At 36.3% G+C, this 17,422-nt stretch overlaps 1 protein-coding gene across 3 annotated transcripts; it reads left to right on the top strand.

The window, feature by feature from the left end:
- Nucleotides 1-12,225: 12,225 nt before the first annotated feature.
- LOC113689062 (transcription initiation factor TFIID subunit 7-like) lies at nucleotides 12,226-17,098 on the top strand. 3 transcript variants are annotated; one of them, XM_072073425.1, is made up of 6 exons: nucleotides 12,226-12,372; nucleotides 12,553-12,672; nucleotides 15,403-15,536; nucleotides 15,630-15,749; nucleotides 16,206-16,277; nucleotides 16,680-17,098. In XM_072073425.1, exons 2-6 carry the CDS (start codon nucleotides 12,555-12,557, stop codon nucleotides 16,839-16,841), a joined length of 606 nt encoding a protein of 201 aa, XP_071929526.1. In that variant the 5' UTR covers nucleotides 12,226-12,372; nucleotides 12,553-12,554; the 3' UTR covers nucleotides 16,842-17,098. The 3 variants fall into 3 exon arrangements, with proteins under 3 accessions (XP_071929526.1, XP_071929743.1, XP_071929617.1); XM_072073642.1 differs by lacking the exon at nucleotides 12,226-12,372 and adding an exon at nucleotides 12,377-12,401; XM_072073516.1 differs by lacking the exon at nucleotides 12,226-12,372 and adding an exon at nucleotides 12,383-12,407.
- Nucleotides 17,099-17,422: the final 324 nt, after the last annotated feature.

Genomic DNA, 17,422 nt, shown 5'->3' with positions numbered 1-17,422 from the left:
CATATAACTATTCAAGCAAACATGCCAACATCCATTTCTCCTCTCTATTTCTTTGAATGGTAATACTAATTTTTACAATTCAAAAAAGTAAACACATAACCTATAATCTTGCTATTTTTGATTTAGTGGGACTAGTAGTATTTTACACTTTCTTCTCTATTTTTTCCATTTTTATCTTGGATTTGGCTCACCACTCCATGTTTCAGCCTTTGTATATCCATGTATCTTTGACACAAGAATTTGCCAAGAGAAAGTCCACAAGAGGCCACAGATGCGTTCACTGCTTTAACGATAATGTTTTTTCCTCCAACTTCTTCCAATAGGTTTGTAGTTATTGAATTACCAAGATGTCAAGTTTGCCTTTATTGTACATAATGTCAGGAACTTCACAATAAGAAGGTTGACGTTTTATTCAGTGGAGTGTGCGTTTTGAGTATGGTTAGTAGAGGGTGAAAACTACGTTGTTAGACTTAAAAGATAGTTGTTCCATTAGCTGCAGTCAGTTAGAAATAATTGCATAAATAGTCCCTTTTTGTAACTGAAGGTTGTTGAGTAAATTTTCAATTGAATATTCTTCTCTCTCCTTTCTGTTATTCCCTCTCTCTCTCTCATTTCCTGCTCTCTTCCCTCTCTCCCTTCTTCTTTGTCTCAATTCCTGCTCATTTCCTTTGGATTCCGGCCAGAACTCAGGTAGCTAAATCTCCAAGCCTGACATTTGGTATCAGAACAGCTGATCCTTGGCTATTGAGATACTACCGTGGCGGAAAACATTAGGTATCGATCACTGGAAGATCAGCTTAAAAAACAAGAGAATAGACTACAAGAGATAGCAGAAACCATGGCCACATTCAGACATCTGGATAGAACAAGTTGCAGCAAAAAATTCATGATGAAATGGAGCACAATAACTCCAAGTTGGAGGCATTGGTAGGGAATCTGAATTAAAAAAATTAGCAAGATGGAGCAAAAGTTCAATGCACTGTTGAAGGTAATGATGAAGGAGAAAGGACCACAGGACTGTGACGGAGTATCATCAAAACCACTTCTACCAACCCCGCCCCCACATCTGAGACTGATGACTCCAATTGAGCTGGTAGGTCACCAACATGAGGTCAGAGGTAAAATGTTAGTACCTAATTTGCCAGATTGGAGCTACCTATGTTTTTTTCTAGTAACCCTAGGGAATGGTTGAGAAAATGTCACAAGTATTTTCTGAATTATCAAGTACCTGCGAATTAGAAAGTAGAGTTGGTTCAAATGTTCTTGGAGGGAAAAGCTAATAACTGGTTCCAAGAGGTGAAATTAGCAAGACCTGGGATGTCCTGGGAGAAATTCAGTGAGTTGTTGTGTGAAAGATTTTCTGGAAAAGGTTCCCTTGACATAGTAGAGGAATTCAATAAATTGCAACAAAAAGGTACAGTAGAAGAATATGAGGAGAAGTTCGAGGAGTTTAAGACCCCAATGCTAACCAGGAATCCAAAATTAGATGAATCCTACTTTGTTTCCAGTTTTGTTAGTGGCTTGAAAGAGGAGATCAAACCTATGATAAAAATGTTTAAACCACAGACAGTAGCCAAAGCCTTTGAAGTGGCTGAACTGCAAGAAAGCTACTTGGACACCCAGTCAAAGCAATCTAAGCCTTCTCACAGGATTGTAGTAGAACCAAAGTTTGGGATGTATAGGAACTCTGTGAGTGGACAGAATCACCACAACTCATACAAGCTGCCTGCAGTTGCTCCAGTCTCCAAGAAGGCTGATACCACACGTAGATAATTCAGTAAGATTTTAGCTGAGGAAATGCAATATAGGCGTAAACATAACTTGTGTTACAGATATGAAGAAAGGTTTGGGGTAGGCCATCAGTGCAAAACAGGGAACCTAAACTGTATAGGTGCTGATAAGGAAGAAGAAACTGACTTTGAGGATATAGAAGGGGAGCAAGATGAGCATACAAGTAGAGTTGGTGACACTTGCTGAGGTATCCCTAAATGCTTTGTCTGGAGCTATAAAGAGGAAATCCATTGTGTTGATAGGTAACCTGGGAGGACTACCAGACAAGATTCTGGTAGATGCTGGAAGTTCTGATAGCTTTGTTCATCATAAGGTTGTCAACCTGCTGCATCTGCCACATCACTTAGTCAATCCCTTCATTGTGACCTTAGCAGATGGGACAGACATAACCAATAGGGCAATCTGTCCCAAGGTAACCTGGCTAATCCAAGAGTACCAATTTCAGTTTGACCTAAAGATAATGGAGTTGGGAGGATGGGATATTATCCTGGGAGTGGACAGGATATGTCAATTCAGCCCTATTACCTTCGACTTCCATACTCTCAGCATTGCTCTTAGTAGCAGAGGAGATTTACTACACCTTCAAGGCTTTGTACAACGACTTACAATTGGACTGGTGAGAAGAAAGGACCTCAGATCCTTCATACAGGAAAAGCAAAGGAGCTGGGCAACCATGCAGGCAGAACTAAAAGGGGATTCAGAGGAAAGCCTTCTTGAGACTATAGAGAAAGTTCTGCAACAACATTCCCAAGTGTTTGCCACCCCACAAGGATTACCCCAAAGAGGGAGCTGGATTACCAGATTGTTCTTAAACCAGGAGCTAAACCCTTCAAACTCAAACCATACAGGTACCCCCATTCCCATAAAACAGAAATTGAAAAACAGGTTGCTAAAATGCTTTCAAATGGGATCATTATACATAGCACTAGTCCCTTTGCCTCTCCTGTGATATTAGTTAGGAAGAAGGACAACTCCTGGAGATTATGCATTGACTATAGGAAATTGAATGATTTAACTGTGAAAAACAGTTTTTCCATACCAAATATAGATGAGTTACTAGATGAGTTGCATGGTGCCAAGTACATGTCCAAACTAAACCTTAGAGCTGGCTATCATCAACTGAGAGTTAAGGCAGTGGACACACCAAAAACTGCTTTCCAGACACATCATGGTCATTTTGAATTTCTAGTAAAGCCCTTTGGGCTGACCAATGCACCGCCACCTTTCAAGCCCTGATGAACAAGATATTCCAGCCATATCTAAGGAAGTTTGTTTTAGTTTTTTTTGTTTTGATGATATATTGATTTATAGCCTAAATTTAGAGTCACATGCACAACACCTGCAAACAGTGCTAAAAGTTTTGGCTGAAAACTAGCTGTGCTGTAAGAAATCAAAATGCTTTTTTGCCCAAACTTCAATAGAATACCTGGGGCATGTGATTTCTGAGACTGGAGTAATCATGGATTCAGCTAAGTAGAGAGTATAAAATCATGGCCTTTCCCCAGTACAATCAAGGAATTGAGGGGATTTTTGGGTTTAACTGGGTACTACAGAAGGTTCATTAAGGGGTATGGACTAATCTGTAAGCCCTTGACCCAACTGCTGAAAAAGGAGGGGTTTATGTGGAACCATAATGCTCATATGACTTTTGAGGATTTGAAAAGAGCTATGATTACAGCCCCAGTACTGAGCATGCCAAACTTTGAGCTTCCTTTTGTAATTGAAACTGATGCCTATGGAGTAGGCATTAGAGCAGTACTGATGCAGCAGCGGCACCCCATAGCTTTCCTCAATAAAGCCTTGTTAACTCAGAAACTTGGGCTGTCAGTGTATGAGAAAGAGCTGTTTGCTCTAGTGTTGGCTATAACCAAATGGAAGCACTACTTGGTTGGCCATCATTTTATCATTAGAACTGATCACCAGACCCTCAAACACCTGTTGGAGCAAAGGCTTACAAATCCATTGCAGCACAAATGGCTTACAAAATTGCTTGGCCTAGATTATGAGATACAGTACAAGAAGGGATCAGACAATGGAGTAGCCGATGCCTTCTCTAGAAGAAGAATGGAAGAAGTCAGTAATGGCAATGTAGTGGTGCACTAGACATGTGCCATCTCTACAGTCCAACTAGCTTGGATGCAAGAACTACTTGAGAGCTATAATGGGGATGAAGAAGCTCAACAGAGATTGTCTGAGTTGCTCTTAAATGGAGTGCTCAAATTCAGGGAAAAATTATACGTGGGGTCTGCTAACGGTATTAGAATCAACTTAATTCGAGCTTTGCATGACTTAGAAATTGGAGGGCATTCTGGCCAGAGAGAATGCTTACAAAAGGTACAGGCTTTATTCTACTGGCCTGGGATCAGGAGGGATGTCATCCAGTATGTGAGGTCCTATGATGTGTGTCAAAGGAGCAAGCATGAAAATGTCCCTTATCCTGGGTTGTTGTAGCCTATTCCAGTACCTCAGCAAGCTTGGTCACACCTAACCATGGATTTTATTGAACAACTTCCCTTGTCCCATGGATTTGACACCATCTTAATGGTGGTGAATCGGTTAACCAAATTCAGCCATTTCATTAAGCTTACTCATCCCTACTTAGCACAGCAAATAGCTCAGGTTTTCCTCGACAATGTATACAAGCTACATGGTCTACTAGAATCAATAATAACTGATAGAGATAGGATCTTTATCAGTAAGTTTTGGCAGGAATTGTTCAGTTTGCTGGGAGTAAGTCTACACTACAGTTCCTTATACCATACACAGTCAGATGGTCAAAGTGAACGAGTTAACCAATGCTTGGAGACTTATCTCAGGTGCATGTGCAGTGAACATCCTTCGCATTGGAGCAGTTGGTTGCCTACAGCTAAACTTTGGTATAACACAAACTTCCATACAAGCTTGCAAATAACACCATTTGAGGCCTTATATGGGTATAAACCAAGTCATATCCCTCTAGGACCCTTTCATGACAGTATCATACCTGTTGCATCTGACATGGTACAGTCAAGGCTGCAAATTATATTCCTTATCAAGGAGAACCTGGCCAAAGCTCAGAATCGTATGAAGTAAATTGCTGACAAGCATAGGACTGAAAGGGTTTTTCAGGAAGGGGAGTGGGTGTTCCTTAAACTACAGCCTTACAGGCAGCAAACAGTTGCTATCCGCAAGAATTTGAAGCTGGCTGCTAAGTATTTTGGACATTTCCAAATCATTGCGAAAGTAGGGGCAGTGGCTTACAAACTAAAACTGCCAAAAGGGGCTAGAATCCATCCAATATTCCACGTTTCCTTGCTGAAAAAGAAGATTGGAGTCATGCAATGCAGTCTGTAGAACCAACTCTACCAGAAATAAATGCAGCGGATCAATGCCTGCTGAAACCTGAGAAGGTTCTTAGGAGGCGAGTTATCATGTGCAATACTCAGCCAATCATTCAATATTTGGTGAAATGGAGTGATCTACCAGAATCAGAGTCATCTTAGGAGGACAGGAGCTTAATTGACAAGCAGTTTCCAGAATTTCAAACTTGAGGACAAGCTTCGTTTAAGGGGAAGGTATTGTCAGGAACTTCACAATAAGAAGGTTGACGTTTTATTCAGTGGAGTGTGCGTTTTGAGTATGGTTAGTAAAGGGTGAAAACTATGTCGTTAGACTTAAATGACAGTTGTTCCATTAGCTGCAGTTAGTTAGAAATAATTGCATAAATAGTCCCTTTTTGTAATTGAAGGTTGTTGAGTAAATTTCCAGTTGAATATTCTTCTCTCTCCTTTCTGTTATTCATTCTCTCTATCTCTCTCTTTCATTACCCGCTCTCTTCCGTCCCTTCCTTCTTCTCTATCTCAATTCCTGCTCATTTCCTTTGGATTCTAGCCAAAACTCAGGCAGCTAAATCTCCGAGCCTGACACATAACTTCTATTTGGACTAAACCACCAGCAATACCTCCAGCAATGACACAATTTTGTGGGGATATTGTGGAGATCACAACGAGTTTGGACAAGTAAACTAGTGCTCTATTCATTGAATTTGGGTCCTCTAAATTCAACTTTCCAATTTTTTGAACTAACATGTATTTCTTCTTGTCTTCAACAGCTACAGTCTTATGGACTGAAGGGCTGACCTCAATTCTTACCTGCCAATTTTGACAGGATTAGTCCTCCTGCATCCAATCTCATCCCCTGCAACATATCAAAAATACAGCTTTAGAGTTTCCTCCACAGGAACTTCTTGGAGAGCAATGCATTCAATGTGCCACCATCAAGTCGGACTACCATCTTGAGCACCAGAAGGTGCAATGCCTAGAGATGTTGGCGCCTTGACCAACATACAACGACATACCTGAAGAATAGAATAGAAGAATCAACTACCATAAGATTGATGATATTTATTTGACCAACAACAAAAAATCAATAATACTATGCTATTTATGAGAACAAAGTAGATCGATCATTAAAAGCAACAATACCATTATTATTAAATAGTACAAACTAGATGAGCTCCAAAGTCGACTAATCTGAAAGCAAAATTAGACAAATGCATTAATTTTGATAACCATCAACTCTATTCCTTCGTCTTCTTCCAACGACTTCTTGGTTGCTTGCTTGCAGCGAATAGTTAAAAGCTCCCCTTATTGTTGTACATAAGAGCTCTTTGGACCAACCCACAAACAACTCCACGAGTCGATTTTGTGAGATTGTTAAGAGTTAAATAATACATCTATTTCATGATGAATGAATTCATTAGGATTGGGGTAATGTGAGGTTCAACATGGGTCAATTTAAAAGCTTTGCATTAACATATTGAGATAAATAAATGCTCTAAAATATAATGCTAAATGTACTAAAATGGAAGACTGAATTATACATGTAATGTGTTTTGAAATATGAAAGAATAAAAGGATAAGCCACATGTCATGTTATGAGAGCTAGTGTTGAAAATAGATAAACATTTATGGAACTTTAGAAAATTAGTGAAATTTTAAAACAATTCTAGTAACATATTTGTGGTGTTTAAAAAAATAAATCATTAGATCAAACACCAAATTATGATTTCAAAATTTTCTTATTAAAAAGAATAAATTAAGGACTATAAAATTTAACATATTACACCCCTTAATTTTTTTTTCTTAAAATGAGCAAAAAAGGGTAGAAAAAAAAGTAGAAAGGAATAACTTCAGTTTGAGTGTTAGACTAATTTCAGTATAAATGTATACTAAAGATGTTTGTATTGATGCATTTGTTCCTTTGTAATTTGAACTATTCTCATTTGAGAAATTATGGTTTTAATTCAAAAACAATTTTATTTCCTTTCTAGCATATTTAAGGTTAACTTCTTGTGTTAGTTAATTAGAGATACCACAAACCATATCTCAAACATGAGATGGGAAGAATAAGAAAGAAAACAAAATGAATGAATTAAGATTAAAAATAAGCTTAAGATAAATCTTACCAACATCATCACTATGATGATATTTGATTATCCTATATTTGACTAATATCTAATTGTGTCAAATACAAGTCATTTATTCTCATATGCGTTTCTTAGTCAACCACATTGTAAGTAAAAATGATTGTTGATATACCTCATTAAATCTTGGCTATTTATTGTGTAAAAATTTCAAAATAATAGGATGTGTATTTTAGAACTGCTATTGTGGAAAAAAAGAATCGTTATGACACTCAATAAATCATGAAAGTTACTCCCTTTGTTCCATAATATTTGTCAAAATTGTGAATTTGTACTTTTTATGTATAGTAGCAAAAGTTGGGTCATTTGTTGTTTCTTTCCCACTTTACCCTTGCCTAGACCCATTCAATGAAATAGATTAGATAGTGTCTGTTTGCCAAGGAATGAAGGGAAGGAAAATGACTTTCCTACAAGTTTTGAGTGTGTTTATTTGTCAGGAAACTTATGGCACCACTACATAAATTTTTTTTTGTAACCATTCATTTTTCTGTAAATTTTTTCCTGCTCAAATTGAAAAAAAAAAAAAAGTGAGTGAGGGGAAAGTTTCAATTAAATAGATTTCTTTTGCAACTCCTTTCTTTCTTAACTATTTCCTCCATTCTAAACTTCTACATAAATCAGAATATCTTAAAATTTACAATTCAAAAAATTAGCTTGTAGTTAAACATTTATTGCTATTTTAACAATTAATTAATTAACAATTTGTTGAATTTTTATGACATTTGTATTTTTTTTTACATTTTATGTTCCTTTTTATGTCTATATATTTGTGAAATAACTTATACACATATATAATGTATGTGCGTGTCTGTGTAAACTTATGAGTAAAGAATGTGATTAATTTTGAGATAAACAACTTCTCCAATGCAAAAAGTTTATTTGTTGCATGTCTATATATATATATATATATTAAATACTAGAAATGAAGAAGTTCAATATTGAATATTTCTATTAACAAATGCATTAGTCAATTTGTTCTTGACTTTTGAGTTAAATAAACATAAGAATTTGTATTTTCTTACATTATTTTCCCGTTAGCCAAACACATCTGAGAAAATTTTAATTTCCTTTTCCTTTACTCACTGTGAGTAAAGAATGTGATTAATTTTGAGATAAACAACTTTAATATATATATATATTAAATACTAGAAATGAAGAAGTTCAATATTGAATATTTCTATTAACAAACGCATTAGTCAATTTCTTCTTCACTTTTCAGCTAAATAAACATAAGAATTTTTATTTTCTTGCATTATTTTCCCGTTAGCCAAACACATCTGAGAAAATTGTAGTTTCCTTTTCCTTTACTCACCTCATTTCACTTTTCCCGTGACATACTTTCTTACACCATTTTCTCTTAAACAAACAGAGTTTTATGTCCTCCTTTGTGTGAGAAGACATGAATGACACCGGGCCGACAATCATTTCTTGTCTTAAATGAATGTTTGAATCTCAATTGAGCGTGGACAACACTCAGCTCCAAATTAATTTTTTGTGAGGCCCCATGCCACCATTTTTGTACTTCGAAACAAAACCGTATCAATCCAAACATAAATATTCAATTTGTAGCTTTAACAAAGTGCTGTGGGGAGGAAATGCAGTAAACAACTAAACATTAATGAAGAGTCCTTTGAAATCTTCAACAAACCACAAAGTGAGCCGAACTCGTAGTCTTCTTGCGCTCTTCAAGCAAGAGAGAGGTCCCTTTTCAACCCTCCACAGTGTTCAAGAATTTCTTCTCTTTTCGTTTCTTTCTTCCTGATTGCCAAGCTCCCAGGGTACTTCCTGCCTTCTCCAAAGTAGCTCAATTAGTTTTATGGGTTTAAGGCTGTTTATTGTTTGCATGTGTTTATCATTCCCATTTGGAGTATTTCCCATTTGGTCGAGGAAATCAGAGGTATTCAAGGTTGTATTTACGATAATTGAAATAACTGGGAACAAAATCAGATACTTCTTAATAAGCAGGAGGTCGATCATCAAGAGGTACTTAAAGCCTAAATTACAGCCTTGGATTAATTGGCAGATTAGCCACTTCTTGCATATGCTAATTGTAATATTTGGCTTCTCCCTTCTTACAGCAAACGACAAGTTTTTCCTTCTTACTTCATTTTTCTGGCTTACTGCATTCTCTGGCATGACCTGTTAAATGATCAATTTTCATGATCTTTAATGAATTCTTAGATTATTCATTATTGGATGCTTAGATTGTTTAATCATAGATGATGAGATAGATGTTAGTTTGGATACAAAATGGAATACTTCCACTTTATGACAAGTAAGTTTTTTTTGTGTTTGTCTAAAACTTTACTGTAATTTACTGTAGAAATTTTTAAAAAATTTTGAAGTGTATAAATTTTTGAATATTTTAAAGCGTATAGTTTAAAAACTTTAAAAAGTTTTTTGAGATTACTGTAACTAAAGTTTTTAAGAAACTCGTAGCAGACAGACTTGGCAAAAAAACTTGACCGCCAATTGTTCTCCGCTGGCTAGTTATTTTGTACTTCTTTGCAATGGCAACTGTTAAAGATCCAAATTGTAAGATGAGGTCCTCTGTTGCTCTTCAGTTTTTTTTTTTTTTTAATTTCCTTGAAGTCTACTAAATTAGTTTTTACTGAAATTGTCCTTAATATTTTGATCCTAAACGATCTTAAATCTTTGGTCTTTTTTGACAAATACTTAAAACCCATTGAAAATATCATTCTCTTACTATAGCTAATGAAGATGAACAAATCACCCTTAGTAATTCATCCTGCTAATTTTTGGGTTGAAACAACAATTTTTAAATTGGATAAATTATATTTTACCCCCCTGTGATTTAGCATTTTTTACATAACCCCCCTATAGTTTCAAAAGCTATACATAACCTTCTCATGATTTGGATTAAAGTAACAAAGTGACGAAAATAGTAATTCATAATGGAATTTCTAAAAATATCAAAATTACCTTATAAATACATAACACACCCCGTATGATTTATATTTTTTACCATATAACTCCTTGTGATTTAATATTTTACCATATAACCCCTTTATAATTTTCAAAATATACACATAACCTCCCTTGGTTAATAAATAATTTTCAACTTTACATAAGAGTATTTTTAACATTTTAAGTGACTCCATTATGAATGATCATTTTCGTCACTTTGACACTTTAATCCAAACCATGAGTTGGTATTTATAAACCATGAGGGGGTTATGTATAGTTTTTGAAATCTTAGGGAGGTTATGTAAAAAAATACTAAATCAAAAGGGAATCACAGGGGGTAAAGTGGAATTTGCCCTTTTAAATTTCATACAGAATGAAGAGATGTTTGTATTAGCTTCTTCAGATTATTTGAGTTGGTAGTTTTATATGCATTTACATGGTATTAATATCTGGTATCCAAATGTTGGTATTGACTTCCTTCAGATGAACAGAATTGTACTTCTTCATATTATTCAGGATACATATTTTACTGTGACTGCTCCTACAAGATTGCATAACATGTCATTTGATATGTGGCCAGTGGAATTCAATTCCTCATCCCAGAAACAAAAAAAAAAAAAAGGAATAAAATGCAAATAGTGCATCTGTAAATTGATTTAAAAAACAGATTCTGGTGAAAAATCCACATTTACTGATGATTCCAACTCCTACCCAGCACATCCAGCTTTTGTTCCTGAACTCAAAGACTGCTATTCTGATAAGGGTTTTAATGAATTGCCTAATTCCAGTTCACAAGTCGAAGAACTCACCAACAATGAAGATGTTTTGCAGGAAATATTAGTAAAGGTACCCATAAAAGATCTGCTGAGCTTCGAATGTGTATCCAAACAATGGCTCTCAATCATCTCTATTCCGCAATTTGGCTATCTGCATTTCTGCTGAACGGTAAGATGAAAAATGTTGCAAGTTAGAAGTCTTGAGGAATTCAAGAAGTCTTGAGGAACTATCCTCTCGGTCATTTGCATAGGGAAGAAGTGAGAGAGGCAAAAGAAGACTACACTGAACAGCCGTACCAGCACATGCAGGTTGTAAGTCCTCTCGCTTAAAAAAAATGAAAAACAAAACCTGAATATAACATCTCTAAAAGTGTAGATTTTGTTTGCTGTGAATTATAATGTATTGAAGGAGATAACCTACAATGTGCTACATCACAATGCAAAATGACCGTCATCGTTCAAGAACAGAACAGGTGCACGGACCACAATGCCCCTCTCCCTAGCCAAGTATTGGTTTGGTTATTTCATGTAATTAAAGAATTAAAAAGGCAAACTACTAATTTGGCAGCCTCTAAATTCTGATTCACCACCTCCATATTTCTTCTCCGTCCTCCTCTGCAGGTAACTGACCAACGGGTACCTGAATTTAGATACCAGTTCTTTTACATCTAATTCTTCTTGCTCTTTTTTTCTTTTTCTTTTTCTATGATAGAAATCAAGAGCGATAAGCCAAAAAGAGAAAAAAAAAAAGGGCTAATCGAATAATTGAGATAGCTGATTTTTTCCTTAAGATGCTCGACTCGTTCTTGATTCGTTTAGACTTGTTCGTTCGATAATGACTCATTCGAAAATTTTATATGAGTTGAGTTCAAACAAATATTTTGGCTCGATAAGTAATCAAACAACAGGAATTCTTTCGCTAATTTAAATGATCGCTAACGAGTATGGGTCTAATTGTCATTTCACAAAATTTATGGTTCATATTGTATTCCTAATTCCTAATTCCAGGCTTAATCATCCGCGGACATGGGCCTAATTGTTCGCGAATGGCACGTTTATAATAAATGAGTTAAGATCGAACTCGAATTTGAGTTAGAATTTTGCTTAACGAGTCGAATACGAATATACATTTAGAGCTCAGACGCTATCGAATGAATATGAGCCTTGTTCGCTTAGATTAACGAATAAAGCTCAAACTTAAGATATTCAATTCGACTCAACTCATTTACAGCTTTAAAAGTAAGAAAGGTAAATGATACTTTTAAACATATAGAGGTGCTAAGTGATATTAAGGTAAACCTCAGGGGAGATTTATGATATTATTCCAAATTAGAAATACGAACTACTAATTTCACTTGCTCCTCTAAATTCTCATACCTCTCCTCCAAATTTCTTCTCCATCCTTCTCTGCAGGTAACTGACCAACGGGTGCCTGAATCCAGATACCAGTTCTTTTACACTAATTCTTCTTGTTTTTTTTTTTTTCCTTTTCTTTGCTGTGGTAGAAATCAAGAACAATGAGCCACAAATATAAGCTATTCGAATAATTGCGATAGCTGATTTTTTCCTTCTTTTTTTTGGTTGGGTATGCAGGCATGGAAGAGCAATTTATACTTCGACTTCCACCTTCGGTAGCTGAACGGATAGACCGGCTCTTGAGCGAAAACGCATCTTCGTCTTCTGATGACAAGTCCTTGGATTTAACCTTTTCCGGTGAGCGACTTGTGTTTTACCATCTCTATTCTTAAATTTGTGTTCATCAATTGAGAGTTTATATAAGAAGCGTCAAGAAAGGATTTTGATTAGGAATAAGTGCAATTTAATTATTTGGTTTGACTAGTTTGTATAGAACATCTACTGAACATTGTTATGCTTCTTCTTTGTTCGGATTAAGGCATGTCAATCATGCTTTTGGAGCTTTTATAGTTTCTGCTCGCTGCTGATGTTGGTGCAGTTGAGCTGCTTGTTCCTTCGTTTTGTAGTGTTTTATAATTTATTTCGATCTATTGTTCCCTGATGTTCATCAATGTTAGTTTGGCACTGTTTAATTTACTCACAGCGTGGTTGATTGGTTCGCTGAACAATGATTTGAGTAGTCATTTTAATCTAAAAGATGGTCACTTATTTGCCACTTGTATCTTCAAAAGGGATTGTTTATCTACCTCAAACTTGGTTTAGTCGTCCTTTATACAATGTGTATAATGAATCTTTCCAATTTAGTTGTTTGAGCTTTTGGTGATTTCTTTTTTTTCATCAGTGTCCTTGAGCATCCTAGTAGATAAGGTTACAGAAAATCAGAGAATGGCAAATGCAATGTATGTTAGGATATTGTTGGACCTTCTTTTAATTGCTTCTGTTCCTATTGGTCTCAAGTTATAACTCTTTGGAAAAATTTGCTAGTTAGGAGATTAAGGAACTTGCTCTGCACATTCACCCGGCCACCAATTGCTTCTGACTCTTGGCTCTGTTCTCTGTTATATCGCTTTCTCTTCAGAAATTGAGGCGCAACTAGGCTTCTTTTTCTTCTATCCCTAGCCTCACTGATTCTCTTGAACGATGCATGATATCTTTTCCGTCTCTCTCTCTCTCTCTCTCTACACACACAGAGAGACGTATATGGTCTTATGTTTAACTAGAAACCTGATCTGGAGCGGTGGTTGTTCTTCTAGGATCTTGTTCTTATGTTTGAAGTGTGCCCTTGACCATTTTTTCTAAACCTTTTTGGAAAGTGGGAAGCAGGAAAGCGAATACACATGATGTGCAACTTAAACTGCCATAAACAGTCTCTGTTCAATTGAAATAGGATTCATGTCTTTTCAGTGAAGATCTCATCTGTGTTAGAGATGTTAAAATGAGAATCTGGTTACAAATATGCAAATCTTTAACCCACAACCAGTTTTTATGGGACAATATTGGGAGGATGAAATAGTAATGTAATCAGATTACCAATATGAGGTTCATTTGGTAAAGGAGTATGAGCCAAGGAATTAGAAAGTATTTATTTAAATGATGCATATTGTTGGTGCTTGGAAGGATTTTATCTGAATTGGTATGTTGCTTTCATTTCCTGGACATATGCAAATGGGGCAATTTCAAAATTATTCCCATACTTGATGTCGAAAGACTAATTTTTTACAAAGAAAATACATGGATAAAATACAAAAGGTAGTCAGAAAAACAGCATTTTCCAATTTCCGTCATCCTTGTGGCTGTGAGACAAATCCTTTTTCCATCTGTACTCCTCACTTTATGCCCACAGCCCCTGTAATCTCTCTCTCTCCCTCCCCCTCTTCTGCTAGCTCTAGCTCTTTGTTTTTCGCTGGTCATGGCTCATCACTAGTTGTGACATTGCTGTAGTGACCATTGATATTTTGCTTGAAAAGATGCAACAGTTCAGTAGATTCTCAATTTATGTAATGGAAGAAGCATTTTGATATCTACAAATAAATTTGTTATATTTGGATGTCAGTGGATCTAGCATGGGTTGTGATTCAATCTTGGGACTTGGATTATTTGTTTGTAGTTTTTTTTTAGTCTTTTGGAAATTGTATGGATGTAGGAGGTCTAGGGAGCTGAGTGGTGTTTATTTTTTGTGTAGTATGGAGGTTGAAGAGGCATGCTTCACCCTTGGCGTTATTGTTAGTCTCTTTTATATGATTTTCAATGACTTCTCTTTGATTGTTTTTCACAAAAAGGAGTTGAATTGTGTAAAATTGGCCTCTTCAGATAGCTGTGGTGGTTGCTGATGGTAGTCTCGCACTACTTGTGGGGAGTAGGGGAAGGCAGACTGGTCATTGCTACTGGGAAAGGGGACAAGGAAGAAAAATGGTAAAAGAATTAAGAAATAGGAGTCATAAAGGAAACTTTTCAGGGGGGAAAAAAGGCTTCAAACCAATTCCTAAATTTTCAATCAAATGCTTTGTTGGCTTTGATAACACCAATGCTGATTCTCTAGTATATCACTCCCATCCAATTTTGACTCCCAAATGGAAACAAATCAGCCCCTAAGGTTAATTCAGAGTTGATTGATATCATGGGATGAATCATTGTCTTTCAACTTCACGGAGGGTTATACATGTTTAAAATGCATTCAAGTGAATCCACAACTTTGTCTAATCATGAACAATGAGGTTGAAACATTGTTTATATGTCAGTCCAGGAAATCACACAAATTCTAGATTCTGAATGTAACAGATGAAATTGCATCTTAATGAACATTTTCTGTCAACTGTGCCAGCATGAAAAATTAGAATTGGACCACTTTAGACTTGGTGGACAAAAGTTAACGAATTTCTGTGAAATTTCATGAGTTACTATGGTTGTACATGTTATTGTTTGTTACACTGCCACCATTTAAAAGTCCTCCTGAATACATAGTTGGTTGACATGAATTTTATTTTCTTCATCATTCTTCTTCTTGAGGGCTTGATTGATATTTTGTAGAGGATGGGAGAAGTGGCACATTTTCAATAGGAAACGATCACTTCCCTGCATTTCTTTTGGATTTACCTGGCATTGTGGAGTCATACAAAACCTATGATGATAGCGTGCTGATTAAAAGTGCAGACATTGGTCAAGTATGCTGTCAGCTTGCCAATTATTGCTTTGTAACATACATGGCATCTGAAGAGTTCCTAGTTTAATTTTGTAAAATTTGTGATGTCTTGCAGATGATTATGGTGAAGGAGGAAGGTGACAGTGTTCCAGATGAGGTGGAGTACAGACATGGCCTTACCCCTCCGATGAGGGATGCTCGAAGGCGAAGGTTCCGCAGAGAACCAGATCTAAATGTATGTGGCCTTGTGAACTGTCTCTTCTTCCAGTATCCTCTCTCTCTCTCTCTCTCTCTCTCTGTGACACCCACACAAAAATGCGCACAACTAAGACATAGACACAAACAATGATACATTATGGTTGGAATGGGTGTAAGAAAGGGACAGAAGAAGATGAGACTATCGCACGAGTTTTCCATCTGATGCCATCACCTTACCTTTCAAATTTCTCTAAGAGTAAGCAACAACAGTTGATTAAAGCCTACAATGGGAAAAAATAATTTGTAAGATAGTGCCACGTAATGGCTTTTCCCATGCCCCTAGGTAGTCTTGTTCATAGGCATGAAGTGTCTATTACATATTTTGTATCTGTAGACATGTCTGCATGGGTAGGTATACAAGTTAAACATCGTGTGCTAATATTAAATTGGTATTTATTTGAGTTAGTTGTGATACATGTGTGTCATTTTGCAGCCCGAGCTGGTCCGGCGTGCTGAGAAAGATTTGCAGAATATTATGGCTGGTGGAACAGCGGAGAATATTGATATCCTTCCAGTTATTCTGGCTTTCAGAACTTGAAGTAGTCAGCTTTTATGGATTTATTGAGACTTGAGCGACTTATTAAATTTTCTTTAGTTCATACTAGCACAGATGATCGTGTTGTTGTACTTGCATATTACAATCTTAACTTGTCAAGATAACTTTTCATTCTTCTGGCTGTTTGTCCAATCTCATACTTTGTTTTGTTCGTTTCACTGTTAGATGTAGCAGGGAGGTCATGCGCATCAATTGAAGAAGGAATTCAGAATTCCGCCTTCTTTTGATATTTACAGTTGTGACTTGAGAGGATTGTGGAATTTCATGGATACTGTGAAGCTGTGCATTCCTCACATAGATTTTCTTCATAGTGTATAATTTTATTGTTGTTATTCCTTGACTAACTTACATGTTGAGGCCGTTGAGCATGAGGAAGATGGCGAGGAAAATGCTCGTAATGCAAGTAAGAAGGTGGAACCTAAGCCTCCAGAGAAGCCTGACGTGCCTGAGGCTGGGACAGCTGGTGGAGAGCCAGACAGAAGCGATTCTGATGAGTCTGATTATTCAATATGATGGAGGTCCTTTATTTAAACTTGAGTATCTGGTTCTGCTTGGTGGTTAGACCAACTATTTGCAAATTGAACTTGTAAGGTCATGGTTCATCATCAAAACTTTATGTCTAAGGGTTTATAGTTAAAGGAAGTTTAGTAGTTTTATGTGTGTGCCCTGTTTGGATCTTGTGGTATTGATAGCCTACTTGAGATTCAACATTTCTGTGGTATTTCAAACATTGGATAGGTTGTATATATCAATACACTAATTAGATTTAATGAGCGGGCAATCTTTGTAGTAATTGATAGTTTGGTTTCTGGGAGTACACAATATACAGATTAGGGACTCCAACTTCAGACCCCATAGTGTATATGCATGCACCATTCATAAATTCATTTCAAGTTACACAATATACAGATTAGGGACTCCAAACTTCAGACCCCATAGTTCTAGATGTATTTATTGAAAGGTAATCTACAATCTGAGATTGGTGGAAGAGAAGCGAGTTGATATATATGATTGTGGTTTGAACAAAATACTTCCACCAAAGGTCACAGTACTAAACTTTTTTCAATCTGGAAATGATCTTAACTAGGGATTTG

This window comes from Coffea arabica, chromosome 1c (assembly GCF_036785885.1).
Source record: "Coffea arabica cultivar ET-39 chromosome 1c, Coffea Arabica ET-39 HiFi, whole genome shotgun sequence".
Taxonomy (NCBI): Eukaryota; Viridiplantae; Streptophyta; class Magnoliopsida; order Gentianales; family Rubiaceae; genus Coffea; species Coffea arabica.
Note: the sequence above shows the minus strand (reverse complement) of the source record. Positions and strands in the feature narration are given on the sequence as shown.

Coding starts and splice junctions, on each gene's coding strand:
- LOC113689062 (XM_072073425.1), top strand. CDS start 12,555: ATGGAAGAGCAATTTATACTTCGACTTCCACCTTCGGTAGCTGAACGG. Junction 15,750..16,205: donor GCAGAGAACCAGATCTAAAT/GTATGTGGCCTT, acceptor GTCATTTTGCAG/CCCGAGCTGGTCCGGCGTGC. Junction 16,278..16,679: donor GAACAGCGGAGAATATTGAT/ATCCTTCCAGTT, acceptor ACTAACTTACAT/GTTGAGGCCGTTGAGCATGA.